The sequence below is a fragment of the Rissa tridactyla genome, chromosome 3 (genome assembly GCF_028500815.1).
Source record: "Rissa tridactyla isolate bRisTri1 chromosome 3, bRisTri1.patW.cur.20221130, whole genome shotgun sequence".
NCBI lineage: Eukaryota > Metazoa > Chordata > Aves > Charadriiformes > Laridae > Rissa > Rissa tridactyla.
This window is the reverse complement of record NC_071468.1, coordinates 33,743,221-33,761,904: the sequence shown is the minus strand read 5'-3', so window position 1 is coordinate 33,761,904 and position 18,684 is coordinate 33,743,221. Positions and strand designations below refer to the sequence as shown.

Below are 18,684 nucleotides of genomic sequence, written 5' to 3'. Positions count from 1 at the left end.
TCTAATATTCACAGTTTGTAGCAAACTAGATTAACACCAGATAAATTTTTTTGCTCTTATAAATAATGTTTAAATGCTGTATTTTGTGACTTTTACCTCTCTGAACTTCCTGCACTCATGGAAATCAGTGGAACTGCTTTATGAAGAAGTATTGTTTCAGCATAAGAGCTTGTAGAATCTATAGCATAACTCATTGTTATCTTATCTGTATACACATATATCTTTCATGTGATTTAATAAATTAATATGAATTAACATTTATAGGTGCTATATAACTTTAGCACAGGCTTTGGGAATGAACATGGGAGGAGCTCCAGCAGGACCAGCTGGAACTGGTAAAACAGAAACAACGAAAGACATGGGAAAGGCTCTGGGAAAATACGTAGTAGTCTTTAACTGCTCTGATCAAATGGACTTCAGAGGTTTGGGCAGGATTTTCAAAGGTAAGACTTCATGTAGGATAGAAGAGATCTCCACAGGTCATTTATCAGGTGCAGTTAGAGCAGGTTCCTCAGGCTCTTATTCATGTTGGATTTTGAGTATCTCCAGGGATGGATGTTCCACAACACCTCTGGGCCATGCATCGTCATGGTAACATTTTTTTATACTTCCATTGACTTGGAATTTCCCACATTGAAACCTGTGTCTGTTTTCTGTTATTCTTCCACTGCGCTTCTAAGATCCTGGCTCCAATTCCTCAGCGCCTCCTATTAGCAATGAGCTTTCCCCTTGTCTTTCTCCTCAGGCTCGACAAATTGTGTTCTCTCATTCTCTCCCTCTGTGTCATGTCCTTCAGCCACTGACCATCATGGCAGCCATCTGTTGGACTCGTGCAAGTATATCAATATCTGTCCTCTATTGATAAGCCCCAAACTGGACACAGTACTCCAGTTGCTCTCTCACAAGTGCAGAATAGAGGCAAATAATGTTTTTCCTCAGCCTGCTGGCTACGCTCTTGCCCAACATGCTGCTGGCTTCCATTGCTACACGGGCATAATTCTGATTCATGCTCGATTAGTTCTTAAGCAGGACACCAGATCATTTTCTGCAAAGCTGCTTTGTAGCTACTCAGCACCAAGCCTGTACTGTGCAATGGAGTTATTCTGTTCCAGATAAAGGACTCGAACTTCATGACGTTTCTGTCAGCTCGTTTTTCACAGTTATGGTATTGTATGTATTGAGAAGCAAGCGGTGAAACAGTTTATTTTTTTTTAGCAAGGAAATAATTGTGGCATGAGAGTGTCTAAAGCTGTGGGTTTATAAACATATTGCCTCTTTGACAGTCAAGCTATTCAGATTTTAAAAAAATCTTTGAGTACATGACAGAATCCCTTTAAATTGATGTAGCCTTGACTGTGTAACAATAATACATCCTGAATGAATTGGGTAAATTTTTCACTTTTAAATAGCTATCTTTCAGTATACATGAAAGAAAACGACTGCCTACTTGTATTTTAATATAATTTGGGGAAAAAAATGCTGCTACAAATTTTCTCATAAAATGTTGCTAAAGGAACAACAATTCTCTTAGCTGCTACTAAACACATGTTACTTTTCCAAATTGAAATTAGGCAACTGTGAAATTGATCTTTTATAAAAATGTTATTGTTACTAATATAGTGCTTGATTTCTCTTTCCATTTAATTTTCTGTCTGTGTCTTCCTCTCTTTCTTCCATAGACAAGGTCACACAGAGCATGTTGCTAATATCCTGTACCATTACACGAAAAGCTTGTAGTTTAGTGTGGACTTAAAATGGTAGTGCTTATGCATAGAGATACGTGCTCTAAGATTAATTTTTTCTGTCTTGTGAGATTCAGAGTTTTAGTTAAACTCCTAGTTAGTTCAAAAATAATTTCAATTTTTAATTCTAACCTTTATGATTTATAAGAGGCAAGTAAAAAGTAATTTAAAAGCCTTGTGAAGGCTGGAAGACACAAATGAAAATAAAAAACTTGGTATTTTTTTTGTTGTAACATTTAGGGCTAGTCTTCTGTAGCTCCAAGTCACTTATTTTTATTTTTTTAAATTAACAGTACAGCTTCAGCAAATAATTCAATTGCTGCTTTACAATAAAAGGCTACATTCACAGAAAGCTCTGGATGAAAGATCTGCCAAATGCCCCAAGATATCAGAAGGTTTTTTCTGATATTGATTCACTTTTAAGCTTTTTGTATAAATCAACTAATATTAATTCAGATTGATCTGGAAATAGTCAGGTGGACTAGAGGAAGATAGGCCTTGGCCACAGGGCAATAAATAAAACTAATCTTACTTATTTATTTGAAGGAAAAGTCATCTAATTCAGATGTCTGAAATATGTGTGAACAACAACAGGTAATAATTTTTTCTGTCCCTATTTTAGGTCTTGCACAGTCAGGATCTTGGGGATGTTTTGATGAATTCAACCGAATCGAGTTGCCTGTCTTGTCAGTGGCAGCACAGCAAATCTATATTATTTTAACAGCAAGAAAAGAAAGAAAAAAGCAGTTCATTTTTTCTGATGGAGACTGTGTAGATTTAAATCCAGAGTTTGGAATTTTCCTAACAATGGTAAATGAAGTAATAATTCCAGAGATGTGACAAATTATACAATTATACAAGTTAATTAAATGGCAAGGTGATGCTCTTGCTATAGAATTCGACTAAACTATTGGAACACATAAATAATCTGATTATTTATGAGTTGCATGCTTTCAGTTTTGCTTTAAGATTATTGAAAAGGTTCATAATTACGTCCCTACATTACTGTATTGCAATTCATTATGTAGGTTAAGAGTTTGGCCAAACTTCCAGACTGCTTTGCTCACCGAGAGGACTGATGTTTTACTACCTTAGCTTGAAATGCTTTTACAGTATTAGTGAGAAAGATACTGTAGGGAAAAAAAAGAACATTCACTTAAAGCAGGATATACAGGAAAGAGATTTTTCAAGGACATATGTCTTGTCTAATGGGTATTTATCATGGATATATAAATGAATTCTTCAAGCTGATTTACAGAAGACAAGTATGGTGATTCTGGAATAAACCACCCTCCTTGTATTGTGGTGACAACAGGTCTTTTCAAAACCTGTGCAAAAAATTATCAGATCTTTTCATTTGTCGATACAGGATCTGTCTAAACAGGTAAATACAATGCTGGACGGCCACTTTCGGCCTTTTGTGGCAAAGGGGCCCATTCTGCTCTGTGCATCAATCCTGGAATCAGTGCAGGCATTGTGACACAACTGTGCTTCTTATATCATGAAGTTTTTATGGGTAGTATTTGAGATACACTTTTCTCTTTCTTATAATGACTACTTGTGAAAAAGACTGGCAGTGTATATAGATCAAAATTAGGTCCCACAACTGAATGGATAATCTGTGCAAAAAAGGTATGCAAGGCAGTACATATAACTTTACACCAGTTACCAACCATTACCCAAGGGAGAAACACAAACTCCTCCATTTAGAATATTAACTTTCAGAGTATGCTGTCTTTGTGCTATAGGGTTCCTGAGGCTTCATAGCAATAATTCTTCATGTACTCTCATGGGCAGGGAATTTTAGAGTATATGTTTCCTAATGCCAAGGCAGGTGGCAATCCAAGATGACTTTATGGGAAATTAAAATCTTCACCTGCATGTTCGGGTGCAGGGTAATAACTGAAGAGGTCATAGGTGTCTTTTGACTGTTTCTAATTTCTTAATGTCACCTGTCATAAGTTATTCTTCATGTTTGCAGCAAATTTCTAGAAATCTTCTATTAGTCAAACTTTCTTGGTCATTAAAATTCACTTTAATATGATTTTGTTGTAAGGTTTTTGTGTTTTAAGTTTGACTGTTATTTTTACTGTGTCATTACAAAATATTCTCTGCATATTCTTGAACCATTGTTAGAACCAGTTCTATCACTAAAAGATAATTACAATTTCTTATATGATTCTGACTTCGGTGGCTAGGATTCACTCACAAATTATTAAACATTCAGTGAGATTCTGTACTTTAAGGCTAGCCATTTAGACACAAGAAATAGAGAAGGGCATCCTAATATTTCTTCGCTGTAGACTGCTTGTTATCCTTTATTTATTTTTTTTATTATTATTTTGGCTCTTGTTAGACACTGAATTTTTAATATGTTACCAAACCTACCTCTTCTGCAAAATGGTAATGAGAACTTTATTTGCATTGTGAATATACTAGAAGAAATCAACCAGCTAGATTGTATCCCATGAAATTTTAAAATTCTAATTGCTGGCTTGTTATGATAAAGAAATTCCGTTATTACTCTGGCAATTATGCATAGGTTATTAAATTCATACTTATGGTTGCAGTTTTTTCTTCACATTGTAATAATTAGTAGACAAGAATTCTAACTCTCAACACATCTAGGTATTTATGGATAAATTTATTGAACAATAAAAAGTATGTTATTTTTACTATTGTAAATAATAATGCAGTATGTTTTCTTATATAGAATCCTGGATATGCTGGACGCCAAGAACTACCAGAAAATCTCAAAATGCAGTTTAGAAGTGTTGCAATGATGGTTCCAGATAAACAGGTACAATTACTGATTGAACTGGAAAAAAAAATTATTTTAGTTTGCTTACCTATCTTCAGAAAAACTAATGGAATTTCTAAAAAAATTGTATTTCAGATAATTATAAGAGTTAAGCTTGCAAGTTACGGATTTATTGATAATGTGTTCTTGTCTCAGAAATTCTTTGTTCTTTATCAACTTTGTGAGGAGCAGCTCACTAAGCAGGTAGTGTTACGTATTCCCTTCCTCTTTGTCTTCATATTTACACAATACAGCCCCTTAGTTTGGTTTTGGGTTGTGCAGATTGTTTTTTGAAGCATCACTTTTATGCTTTTTACAAAATACCGAAGTAGTTTAAATATAATTTAAACAAATGTCTCGAAAAATTTTTGAACAAGTAATCGTGTTAATTCTGTATATGTAGTCACATACATGCGTTTGGTTAATTGTTAAAGAATGACAGTTTGTAGTTGCACGTGCATGAGATTCTCTGCCTAAACATGGCAGCCAGGTAAAAATTAACCCAGTTCTGTCATTTTTCTGTGAGAATTATCTGGGGCTAGAGAAAGTAGTTGGAAACCACAGGAGGAACATCTCAAGTTTGATTTAAGTTGCCCTTCATCCCATAGTGCTGCTTTGATCTGAGGACCTAGTCTAGAATATAACTATTTATTTTTTTTAGAACCCTGCTATAGAGAGCTATAAAATAATTGCTATATGGCATTATAAATGGCTAAGTCGATTAAATTTAAATTAGAAAAGAAAAACCTTATAACCTCCTTCCCCTTTCCTGAAAATAACCTTAGTATCCTTCATTTATTTTAATAGAATAATTCCTCAACAGCAACAACAACGATTCCTATTTTAGCTACCTTTTCCAATCAGGGCAACTATACTATGCAATATGCAAATAAGATTTGACATACTGATGAAATAAATAAAGATAGAGAATTTGTTACTGATGCATAAGCCTTTTGCCCCTCTCTAGGTCCATTATGACTTTGGTCTGAGGAATATCCTTTCAGTACTGAGGACTCTTGGATCTCAGAAGAGGGCCAAGCCTAATGAAAGTGAATTAAGTATTGTTATGAGAGGACTAAGAGATATGAATCTTTCCAAGCTGGTAAGAATCTAATTTAATATTTTAGCGCCAGGTGTAGGCAAGGCTACTAGATGTTTTATGGGATTTTGTGGAATATTAGAAAAAATCTCAAACATCCTTTTCTTTAAAAACTGAAACATGATAATAATCTTGTTATCATTAAACAGCACTGAGAGTTTATTAGACTTGTAAACAGTGCTCAGGGTGCAAAGTTTCAAACAGGTTAAATAGTGGCTTAGCTGTGGGCATGATATTTTATGTACTGACTTGTGTACGGACTGATTCTGTAACATAAGTAAACTGAATAATTTGGGTATTTACTAAATTAGACTTTTAAAGATTTCTTTCCAGATAGCATGTTCTTTCCAATATATCCTACAAGTGATTTACAAATCAATTTTACAAATAAATTCCAGTGTCTACTCAGAGGGAAATTTCTTTCAATTTTGAATTTATTTCTCACATGGTATGTGGATGACATTTTCAAAATGCTATTTTGGTAGTGAGCTGTCCTATTGGCTGGCTGTGTTTATGAACATAAGAATCTGTATTTAGAAAATCTTTCCATACAGTTTATGATTTTAAAATAGAGATTCATTTTGGTTTGAGAGCGTTCTTTAGATAACCATGCTTTAAGCACTTAATAACTTTTTTGTTTCAGATAGATGAGGATGAGCCTTTGTTTCTCAGTCTTATCAATGATCTCTTTCCGGGGTTACAGTTAGACACTAGTACCTATGTTGAGCTTCAGTCTGCAGTAGCTAATCAGGTTGAAGAGGCAGGATTGATTAATCATCCACCATGGAATCTTAAGCTTGTTCAGGTAAAACCTTTTTTTTCCAAAACATTTTAAACAAACAGGAGTCAGAATAGCGTGTTAGTATCTAAACCACTGTCTCACTCAAGGACCTGTGCTTCTAATATGGGGAAAAACGAAGGTGCACCATACTAAGGAAGGCTATTCCAAGAGACTTATGTTTTTATTTCTTTAAATTATCCAGAAGAAGAAAAAGAAATACCTTAAAGCATGCTGTTACCCCAACCTTTCCTGGATATGGTATGAATGAAGCAGCAAGGTGTGTACATGGGTCTCTAACATGAGTTTCTTAGTCTAGAGTAGGGACAGTAGGGTATAAGAAGGGTTGGGAGGCATTTTGAAGGCCAAAGCAGTAAATAAAGAGTGAGACGAAACCTAGCCAGGGCAAAACTTCTGCTGAGTAGGAGGAGAGAACTAAAAGACCTTTATAAAGGCAAAGAAAAATGTAAGAAGTATGTATTTCTGGCTTAAATGTGTACTGTAATGAAGAAGAGTCTTCATTATGAGTTTGAGCAGACATTGTAGTAAACAAGGTTTTTCTCACATAAGTTTTGAGAACCTATACACTGGTTGGGTAATCATCCAGTTTACCTCTATTGAGTTGAAAGAATTAAAGTATAAGAATGTATAGATCTTAGCATATGCTATGACAGGCTTATGGAAACCTATAATGAGGTTAAGCATGCAAGTGAACGTGTATGTAGGTACTATAAAATGGAAGAACCAAAAATAGTGTCAGTAACAAGAATGACACTCATACAAAGGGAATTGTTTCTCTCAAGGACATGCATGATTGGAAGATTAAAATTATAAAGAGATTTCAGAGGCTTTCTAGGCTACAAAGGATGTGAACAAGCCCAGCTACTGTCAATTTGTATCTGTAGTGTTCAAAGCTAGCATCCTGCTGAAGTGCATTACCCACCTGACTACTGTGGAAAGACCCCACCTAAGTGGAATGTGTATCCTTCTCTTACCTGAATGCAAGAGTTTTAGTAAGAAAATACATAGAACCTGAGTAGGAGACTGTGTAGCAAAAAGTTGTTGCAAACAATGTTGTTCGCATAAAACAAAAAGTTGCTTCCTTTTGACATGAATAATACTTGTTTCTTAAGGAATCCAGAAATAGACCCTGGGCCCTGGCAGCTTGCCAGGAGTGTAGTATGTTTTGTTTACCTTGTGTTGCAAGCTCGTTAGACCTGGAGTGTGTTCTGATGGAAAAGCAAAAGAGAGAAAATTGTTAAGGTGTTGCAAGAAATTGTTTTGACTTCATGTAATTTTGGATTACGGTAATTTGTGTTCAGTGTAGGATAATCTTTATGATGTGATGTTGATTAATGAATATGTAGTTATTTAATATGAAGGAAAAAAGGTGTTTAAATGGCTTTTTGGACTTGTACTCCAGCATAACAATTAAATGGCTGACAGTTGTATTTCTGACATGCAATCATGTTTGAAACTAACTTTAAATTTATTATTAAAGACAGTTAACTTATGCTTTGATGATCTTTATGCCAACACACTTCCCTGTAAACATTCTTCTTTAAAGAGCAAACATAACAAATGCAGCAGACTCACAACTCAAGAAATAAATAATTAGACAATCACTAAACAATTATAAATTGATAAGCTAGAAAGGTAACTAGAGAATTGTTGCTCTTCTGTCTTTTTGCTCTACTCTTTTTTGAGAACACACTTTAATTATTGATGATAATGATGTTTTTAAACATTATGATTTTATTGGTTTCTTGTGTTCTCTGATTCTTTGGGGTTTTTTCTGCATGCCAGCAGCAAGGTGTGAATACTTTATCTTGTAACATCATGCTTTAAAGAGTGATCAGCTTTGCTTTACTTTATTTGCTATATTGAAACTGTAAATTTAATTTAATTTCATTGAAATTGAGCTTCTATCCTTAATTAGTGAGATTGATTATTGATTTTTAAAATTCCATTAATTGATGAAATTGAATTCTGCTTTGTAAAATTTGTCAGCAAATTTGTCAGCCAGAATTATGCTGTCTTCTAATTTTCGTATTTTACTTATCCCTACTTTTTGAATAAATAGTCAATTAATAATTGTTAAACACTGTTGATGGTTAAGATTAATAACCTTTACCATTTCTAATGGCTGAAAACTATATTGCTCTACAAGCATTTATTTGTAATTTTGCTGATTGCCAAGATGAAGTATAGCTCCAACTGACACTGAAGAACATTTTACCCTGTGGAAATATGCTTGCATCTTCTTGAAATGCAACCTCAGAATAGAGACTTAGTGAAACTATAGATCTTGAAGTGCTAGGCTTGTTTGTTGTCTGTACAGTATTAAAATAGAAACTACATTATCTCTTATGATCTAAGAACCTTTAAAGAAACTAGATGTAAACTAAGAAAGGCACTGTGACCTTTGTACTTATACCAGATTTCTGAACATTTCCAAACTTGTCTCACTTAAAAGACAAAACTGCCACATGATTTGTTGAAAGAGAATAAGGGATACAACACATTGTAGTATTCTACAAAGTGCAACATTTTGCCTTATGTTACTTCACAGCAACTGAAATATGTCTCTGTTATCAAACCAGAGGTATATTTATGTCTCTGCTCAGACACCACCTAATTTATAGAAAGTTTTGCTCCACATTCTGCAGGCTGGATCTATATTGTCCTTCACATGGCTTCACACTGATGACCAGCAGAATTTTTTTGTGTGAGAGAAAATACTTTTGACCATCCTGCTTAAGGTCATGTTCACCGTTTTATTCACAGCTTAGTATTTCTGGGGGCAGCACTGGTCATATGAAGATTGCTCGTGCCTTAACAAATTCCATCTTCCACTGGGAATAAGAAGTTTGAAATTGTCAACTTCATGGTGGACTTGATCATAGTTCAGATTTGTGGTGCCTGTAGATCTTCCTCATGGACTGATACAAACCTTTATTCAGCCTGCAGAGAAAGCAGCTACACAGGCTTCCCCTTACAAGGTTCTGTCGTCCAGGAGGACTACCACTTTTTTGTTCCTTTCAGTTGCTCCAAAAGGAGATACTTGTGTAGGCAGACCCTGCCACTTCCATAGCAAGCCTAAAGCTAATATTAAAAGAAAAATAGAAAATTCATTAAAGAACTGTGCTGAACCTAAACCCATCCGCAATCCTGAAGGAAGTGCGGTCCTTACGTTTATTTCGTGTAATCAGGAGTTTTAGGGCTGTATTGATTAGTCATTCTTCTGTTGCATTAATGTTTTGCTACTGCTTATTTTTCCTTTTGAATAATACAGAAAAATCCTTTTAAAAATCTAGTAAAATTATTTCCAGTTGCTTTGAAAAGTTTAGGCAAGGTTTAGTTCTGTAAACTGTTTTATAGTAAACTTGCTTGGTGCTTAGAAGATTAGGATGTGAAGGTATATACTATGTAAAAATCAGCAAACGCATGCAAATTTCAGTTCTGAGCATATAATTTGTATGTCTAGTAAATTTATAATCACCGACTATCAAGTGTATTAAATGTAAGCAAAACTCTTCCAAAAGCATATATTTCTTAAAATATTTTGATTTTTTTTTTTAATAGTTGTACGAAACTTCTGTAGTACGTCATGGGTTGATGACACTTGGACCTAGTGGATCTGGAAAAACAATGGTCATAACTATATTAATGAGATCTCTGGCAGAATGTGGCCAACCTCATAGAGAAATGCGTATGAACCCCAAAGCTATTACTGCTCCTCAAATGTTTGGAAAATTAGATGCTGCAACTAATGATTGGACAGATGGAATCTTTTCTACACTGTGGAGGAAAACACTGAAAGCTAAAAAGGGTAAATAAATACTTTTTGTGTGGTACCATAAAAATACCTCTTGAATGATATGTTGAAAAAAGCATCTTGAACTTGCAAGTGTGGTGAAGTTCCCTCTTGAGAGAAACTATAGAGAACATAGATGAGGTTATAGTTCACTTCTCGGGAAAGGGCAACAGTTGTGCTTCTCAGGAGGGTTGGTGGGGAGAAGAAGGAGAAAGTTAGATTAGGTTGGGAAGGAAGAAGTTGATTCTGGAGAAAGAAAAGGGGAAGGGGGAAAGATATTTTAGTTTTTTGTCTTTGTTTCTTATCATCCAAGTCTATGTTAATTTGCAATAAATTAATTTTTCCCAAGTTGAGCCTGGTTTGCCTGTGACAATAGTTGGTAAGTGATCTCGCTGACTTTACCTCAACCCACGAGCATTTTCACCTTATTTTCTCCCTCTCTCCTGTTTGAGGAGGGGGAGTGAGAGCGTGGTGCAGTATTTGTGTGGCAGCCACAGTTCTAGACCATCTTTTGTAAACTTATTTTCTTGCTCTTTCAGCATGGTGATATGAACTATATCTCTTCTGATTATTTTTCCAGGTGAAAATGTGTTTCTGATTTTAGATGGTCCTGTAGACGCAATCTGGATTGAGAATCTAAACTCAGTTTTGGATGATAACAAGACCCTCACTCTAGCAAATGGAGATCGAATTCCTATGTCTCCTACATGTAAGCTGTTATTTGAGGTCCACAACATTGAGAATGCCTCTCCAGCAACAGTTTCTCGAATGGGTATGGTCTACATCAGTTCTTCTGCCCTCAGCTGGAGACCAATATTGCAAGTAAGATTATCATTGCTGGCTACTCCTACCTTTACCTTGTTATACATTTTAGACTGAAAATGATTGTGGATGTTTTTCAGGCATGGCTGAAAAAACGTTCTTCTGAAGAAGCTGAAGTTTTACAAAGTTTGTATGATAGAATCTTTGAACAAGCATATACCTATATGAAACTAAACCTTAATCCAAAAATGGAGCTTCTGGAATGTAACTACATTATGCAGGTAAAACAGATACTGTGTAAGTCTGTATGAATTGACTGACTATAGTAAGTGTGCCGATATAGCAAAAAGAACATTTGATAGCAATAAAATTTAATTTGAAAAGATTATTTCCTAACAAAGAGAACCTCAAATTCAATATTTGTTTCTTAGGCAATATAAGACCAACTGCTAGAGATGTGCAGAAGAAAATTTTACTTCTCTCTGTTGTTTCACATGTAGACTAGTCTTCTGTTAACTGGAATTTGCAGGCTTCAGTAAGTTTTCAGAAGCATGTGTTTAATAAGCCACTGGTTTCATTTCAGTTCTTTTAATACCAAAGAAGTTCTGGTAAGGGTCAGTCTAACCCTACTGGTAGCGTCGGCAGAAAAAGTGAAGAATATTTCTAATTGTTTTTTTATCTTGAGATGTAATAGCTGTGATTGTCAGTCAGCTCTTCCAAGGTCATTGTAGTAATTTTTGCTTGTCCCTTTCTATCAATTGGAATACTACCTTGAATGGAGTCCAAAGTTTATCAGTGATTTATTAATAATAAAATTATGTGTTTGGCAGATTTTGCAAGACTGTCACTCCTGTACTGCGTGTCTCCAGTTGATTTGTTTGTCTGTTGTCATCTGCAGATTCTGTTTCCAGACTTTTCCATTTGTCCATGTAATCTCAGTTTTACATGGGTACTCTCATAACAAAAGCAGTAGTGCCTTTGAATAAGAGGGTAGAGAAGATAATATTTTGGGTAACACTTCAATTTAACATTAAAGTAGTCAGTTTGCGCCCAGTATCTCTTTACTTACTGTTCATTAAGGATTTAGCTTCAGATTTTCAACAGTTTGAAGTACTTTGCTGCAAATTAATAGCCACAGTAAATGCTGCAAAGATTAACTGTGCAGTATCAAATGGAAGTAGGGTATCTGTAGAATTGAAGTCTATAGGCAGAAACTATGCAACTTGCGAATTTATAGTGATAAACAAGATGGACACGATATGTGCAAAATTTTTAGAGAGAGATAATTTTTTCTTCTACATTTGTTATCTATGAAACCTCTGACTGAGTTGGTGGTGTCTTCATGAAAGACTTTTTCTGGAACTAGAGGTTTCTATGTTGTTTTTGATCAGGGGTTGTTAAGTAAGCAAGTCAGTGTCCTACTCATACTGCTGATGAGTATTTCCCTGATGCAACCTGTATTGAGTGTTTCTTCCAGTGAATAAAAATCTCTACTAAGTTTCTGTCATAGGTGAAACAGAGTAAATAACCTTTAGTGGATCTCTCTGCTGGGGTTTATCTAAGAACCAGTGAGACCAGAGCTTTTACCCTACTTGATCATTTCACAAATTGACTTCCTACTTGCTTCCCCCCTCCAGTGTTACGTTCACTTAATCTTGATGATTTCTCTTCCCAGCAAGGATTTCTTTCTTGGTGTGGGAAGGTAGGGCAAAAAGTCTTGTTGGTTTCTGTACTGTGCAGCCTCTCGCAGCTACCAGGATTGCGCATTACTTGACAAGGTTTCTTGGCATCCTCCGGAATTTGTCTACGTGCATATCTGTGATTTCCAGGATATTCTCGCATTTTCAGGATCTTTTCTCCAACCAGGATCTTCACTCCAACCAGGATCTTCACCTCCTTCTTTCTGGGCCCCTTTGTTTCCAAGGCTGTTTCTTTGGGGGGCCCTTCTTTTCTGCACCACCTCTCCTTTCCAGAGCCTTAAGATCCCAGTTTTGCCATAAATGGTCTATGTGCAGAAGCACTGTACCTTAGCAGCTTCCTTATTGGTGGTTCTGTCTTATGCCTTTTTATTAATAGTGGGACTCAGGATGTGCCACTTCTTTTTAGTTCAGGTGTTTTCAAAATTTACAACCATCTCAAACCAGTTGCGTCTAGCAGATAGCAGACTTGAGTTCTAAAATTCAGGTTTGGATATTAACCCACACACGCACATCTACCAAATTATCTGCCATTTGTTAGCATTCACAATTTAACCTATTTTTTAATCTACAACAGCTTCATAATTGTTTTATATAAAAAGTGATCTCCCCTTTGCTTTTCTCCTTGTAATTTCCACTGACTTTCTAACTGTATATATTCTAGTATTGTTCCTGGCTGATTTTTTTTTTCTGGTGTTTTTACTTATACGTTTTTCTTTTGGCTGTTTACCATCCTCTGGCCCACCTCATTAGGTGGACAAATGGAATTTATTTTAGGAGGTTCAACAGAGTTTTTGTTTAGGGTTATTCTGCCTTACAAGCCTATTGGAAAAGTCAGTAAATTTGTAGCTAAAGGAGATCTGATTGATATGGTCTACATGAGGGACCAAAGGTGTTCGACAGAGTTCTTTACCAGGGATTTTCATGGAAGCTAAGCAGTCATAGCAGAAAATAGGAGGTTCATTTCTAGAAAAATAACTAATAAGAAGACAGGAAATGTGTGATTGGAGTATCAGTTCTTAGGAAGAACAGAGGCTACCACTGATCCTGAAGTAACTTTGCTGGGACCAATGCTGTTCAAAGTGTTCATAAACAATTTGGAAAAGTTTTAGGTGAAGTTTACTGATGATTCTAAATTATTCAGGGTAGTAAGGACAAAACAGCTAACCATGAAGAACTGTAGACAGACTTTATGAGACTGAGTAAATAGGTAATAAAATGGCAAATGAAATTCAGTGAACATAAGTATGAACGGGTTCACCCAGGGAAAAACAAATTGTTCAATGTCATGAATAACAGACCTATAGAACATATTGCCAAAGGGTGTTACAGATGATAAAAGTTTATATAGGTTCAAGACCAGTCTTGGTATTTTCAAAGTGGAAAAATCCATAGAGGATTACTAAACCCAGAAAAAGTGTATTTGGTTCAGAAGGCCCCAAGCTGAAGAGACTACTAGCAGGAAGTTACACCCCCAGTACCACCACAAGCCAAGAGAGGTTTTTTTTTTTTGTTTTTACTCTTCTCTAAGTGTCCACTTTTGGTTACTACTGCAGACGAGATGCCGGACAAGCTGAAGTTTTCATATGATTTGTTGCAACCATTTGTGTGGTTTTATAAGTCAGTTTAATTTTTTCTGTTTTCTTTCTCCAAAGACTAGTTACAGAATATTGCTAAAACCCAGAGCATCATGGGAAATGTTGAACTCAATCTTGTATTTGAGGGAACAAAAGGATTTTGTCCAGATAAACTGGGACACAGTCTCTCCAGAAATAATTAGAGAAATCAATTGTCTTCCAAAAAAAAGAAGTGCCATTATTTTAACATTATAAAGTGTAATTAATACTGATTAATCATTTTTTTAAAACTGAATTTTAAAGTAACCAAAAGTATTCTGACTATTTAGGTCCTTTGTGTAGGCTGCATTAAAACTGTATAGTACTGCATTACTTCCCACTTCAAGTATGAGACCCAAGACATCATAAAGAGTACAAATTCTAAGATCTGATTAAAAATCCACTTCACTGTTAAAAAGACATATTTTAAAACAATGTGTTTGACACTGCCTCATAGAGAAAGGGAATATTAGTCATGTTATCTAAGACAGTCAAAGGTCTGGTTTCATGAGTGACAATTGTAGATAGCAAGTGTCATGGTGTAACCCCAGCCGGCAACTAAGCTCACAGCAACACAGCTGCTCACTTACTCTCCCCCGGTGGGATGGGAGAGAGGATTGGAAGAGTAAAAGCGAGGAAAAACTCATGCATCAGGACAGTTTAATTAGTAAAGCAAAAGCTGTGCACACAGGCAAAGCAAAACAATGAATTAATTCAGCACTATCCATTGGCAGGCAGGTGTTCAGCTATCTCCAGGAAAGCAGGGCTCCATCATGCATAATGGAGGGGGAATGTCCCCCCCTTCCTTCTTCTTCCCCTAGCTTTATCTGCTGAGCATCACATCATATGGCATGGAATATCCCTTTGGTCAGTTACAGTCAGCTGTTCTAGCTGTGTCTGTGGGATACAACTTCTTGTGCACCCCCACCCTACTTGCCGGTGGGATGGTGTGAGAAGAAGAAGAGGCCTTGACTCTGTGTAAGCACTGCTTAGCAATAACAAAAACATCTGTGTATTATCAACACTGTTTTCAGCACAAATGAAGAACATAGTCCCGTACAAGCTAATACATAAAGAATTAACTCTATCCCATTCAAAATGAGCAGAGCAAGTTACTAGATTTCTGGAATCTGGAATCTAGTTCCTTGGAAACAAAGTGAAGCAATCATAAATTAGGATATTTTAATCTATTTTTTTAAACACAAAATACAAGTTAATGTGATAGATGCATTAATTGACCGTAATTAAGATAAATACATTAAACAGATGCTCAAAATTTTTCCATGCTTAAAAATGGAAAGAAATGGCTAGGCCTGACCTACTTTTGGAGTTCTGAATATCCCAGTAGATATTATAAAATCCCTTAAAAGCTCTTACCCTAGCTCTTAAAAGACCTTTATTATATAGGCATAATTTCGAAGGATAGTTGATGATCAAATTATATAAGTAATTTTGGAAGTTTTATCTACTTTTATATAGATATCTGTAATCTGTTTTCTTGAGTTTGTAGTTCTGAATTTTGTGGTATTCTTTGGTAACCTGTATTGGTTTTCAAATTATGGTTTAAAGTTTGAATACATATAAATAATGCATGTGCAAATATGTATAAAAATAAAAGATGGTTGTGTAATATTTTCTTAATGCATAATATTTTAAAATATTTTCAGTCTATTAATCTTCTGGAGGGTTTGATTCCATCGAAGGAAGAAGGCGGCTTATCAACTGTATCTCATCTGCATAAATTGTTCTGCTTTGCAATAATGTGGAGTTTAGGTGCTCTTTTGGAGTTGGACAGTAGAGATAAACTTGAGGCTTTCATGAGGACTCATGATAACAAATTAGACTTACCAGAAATCTCCCCTGGCACCAGTCAAACAATGTATGATTTTTATGTTACTGATTATGGTAAGAAAAAGCACTAACATTCTTTTTTTATACTGACACTTTAAAAATGAGTTATAGCTTCTTTGAAATTTAAAATTACTCCTTTAGTCCTTATTACACAGTCATATGAGCGCAGATTTTTGATGACAGTATAGTAGTAATGCAGATTCTATATGCAGCACCTCTGTGCAAGTGAGATGTCAGAAACAAGGGATAGAGTGCTCATTGGTAACATTTTAGTATTTCTTTTGTTTTTAATTTTATTCTCACAGATTTCTATTAACTTAATCAGCCTGCATTTTTTAGATAATTTATGCTTTGACTGATTTAGTCTAAATTAATATTAATTTTATATTTAATTTCCTCACAGCTAATATTTATTTTTTAAAAAATATAATCTGATTTTAATTCCACTTAATAAAAATTATTTATCCATGTCTGATAATCAGTAATAAATCTTAAAGTTTATAAAACTGTAAGAATAGTGTGATATTTTGAATATTATGAATACTGATATTTTAGGTAGTGTGATATTTTCCACAATGAACTTATAGTTTAAATAACACACACACAACCAGTTTCACAAAGAACTTAGTGTTCTTTAAGAATATATTCTCACATGAATACGTCTATTTCTCTTGTACCCAAATTCAGGTATTTTGGCCAGCAGTGTTGATTTAGCGTACACATACACAATCTGTATTTGCACGTTCTATAATTCCTCACTAGTAGTGTGAGAATGAGTTTCTAGGTAAACATTCTCTGGGGGGTTTTATTTAGATAGCTATATATAATTTAAGAAATATGTGTATGTTTAGTAGTATACATATATACATATACCATATAAATAGTATATAAAATGTGTGTATATATATGCATATATGTATATACATATACAGTGTATACATATATAAGACTAATTAGAAGTCATGACTAAGTATGTCCTTTGTTAGATGTGTTTTAGCTAGATTTGAGAAAACTTATCCGTTTTTATACTTTGTAGTACTTCGCCCATAAAGTCTAGGATTTTTTTTTTTTTTGTAATAACAAAACTTTGAACATGATCAAAATATTATGAGTTATTTTCCTCCTCTTTTGTAATTTCAGGTGACTGGGAGCACTGGAGTAAAAGAGTTCAGGAATATGTTTATCCAACAGATAGTGTCCCAGACTATGCATCTATTCTAGTTCCAAACGTTGACAATGTCAGAACTCAGTTTTTGATAAACACAATCGCAAAACAACAGAAAGTAAGTACAGGATTACTTATTGAAGGATATGCCTACTATGTGAAATAAGTAGAAACTTCATTATACAGTAATGGGAGTTGCAGTAATTCTTCATGTTCTCTAGTTGTTACTTGCTAGGTGCATCATGATTTACATATTGCTTGTGTTGGTTTTAACCTCAGCCAGCAGCTAGGACCATGCAGCCACTTGTGCAGTCTTCCCCTTCCCCCAGAAGGGTAGGGAGAAGAGGGGAAAGGGAAAAGAAAAAAAGCTCATGGGTTGAGATAAAGACAATTTAATAGAACAATAACAGAAAAGGAAAATAACAACAACAATAATAATAATGACGCAAGTCACTCTCACCACTTGATGAATTTGTACCCTCCTGAGCAGTGATCACGAGTATCTGCCCCTCAGATAACCCCATTTATACACTGGGTATGATGTCTATGTATGGAATATCCCATTTGCTATTCCATCATTCTGTCTAGACTTCTTCTCAACTTCTATGGAAAGCTGCAAAAAGTCCTTGAAAAAATATAAACATCACCTGGCAACAATGAAAATGATACGCATTATTGACACTGCTGTCATACCAAATCTGAAACACAGCAACCACTAGGAAGAAAATGAACTCTTTTCAGTTGAAAAGTTTCAGCATTCAGTGTGCAATGGGACTTGTCTATGCTTCCCTGTTGACTAGAATTTTCCCCTCCATGGAAGCAGTAGGCTTGCTTTGTTTTTAAGCATTTTTAAGCATTTTTTTATTCGGTAAGGTTTGATTTAATCACAGATTGAATAGTGATAGAAATTTTTTATTATTTTTTTTGTTCCTCCCCTGGATCAGATCCCAGCAGCATGAACTTTCTTTCCAGCTGAATTACATGTATTAGCTGAAACCAAAGTGGTGTTTCACAGGTCTGGCTTCCCTTCTTGGTTCTGCGAGTTTATTAGTGTCCTCTGTGTTGTCATGGTCAGTTGATCACTTGGATGTTCAAAAACAGGGTGAAGAATGAGACTGTGTGGTATCACTGTGGCTGTCTGTTGGAGAGCATTAATTTAAAGCAGGAGCAAGTCAGTCAGGAGTACCTGAGCTTTTCAAATCTCTTGCAGGAATCTCCTGCGTTATCAACTTCAGTGCTCTCAGTCATAAATAATACATCCTCCCTTTTGCAAACTGAAAAAATTCCTTTCATGGAATGGGTATAATAATGAAGATAATACCATCTGTGAAAAATATCAGTAGGATGAAAATCTGAG

The 18,684-nt window shown here is 35.2% G+C and overlaps 1 protein-coding gene across 1 annotated transcript in view; it reads left to right on the top strand.

The window, feature by feature from the left end:
• Nucleotides 1-18,684, top strand: part of DNAH8 (dynein axonemal heavy chain 8) — a 132,701-nt gene that overhangs the window by 51,300 nt on the left and 62,717 nt on the right. Inside the window, exons 40-50 of the mRNA XM_054195249.1 lie at nucleotides 265-443; nucleotides 2,365-2,552; nucleotides 4,456-4,542; nucleotides 4,639-4,746; nucleotides 5,510-5,644; nucleotides 6,285-6,446; nucleotides 10,005-10,251; nucleotides 10,817-11,058; nucleotides 11,139-11,279; nucleotides 15,979-16,216; nucleotides 17,303-17,445. Of these exons, the coding sequence (XP_054051224.1) occupies nucleotides 265-443; nucleotides 2,365-2,552; nucleotides 4,456-4,542; nucleotides 4,639-4,746; nucleotides 5,510-5,644; nucleotides 6,285-6,446; nucleotides 10,005-10,251; nucleotides 10,817-11,058; nucleotides 11,139-11,279; nucleotides 15,979-16,216; nucleotides 17,303-17,445 (1,870 nt within the window). The remainder of the gene's footprint in view (nucleotides 1-264; nucleotides 444-2,364; nucleotides 2,553-4,455; nucleotides 4,543-4,638; nucleotides 4,747-5,509; nucleotides 5,645-6,284; nucleotides 6,447-10,004; nucleotides 10,252-10,816; nucleotides 11,059-11,138; nucleotides 11,280-15,978; nucleotides 16,217-17,302; nucleotides 17,446-18,684) is intronic.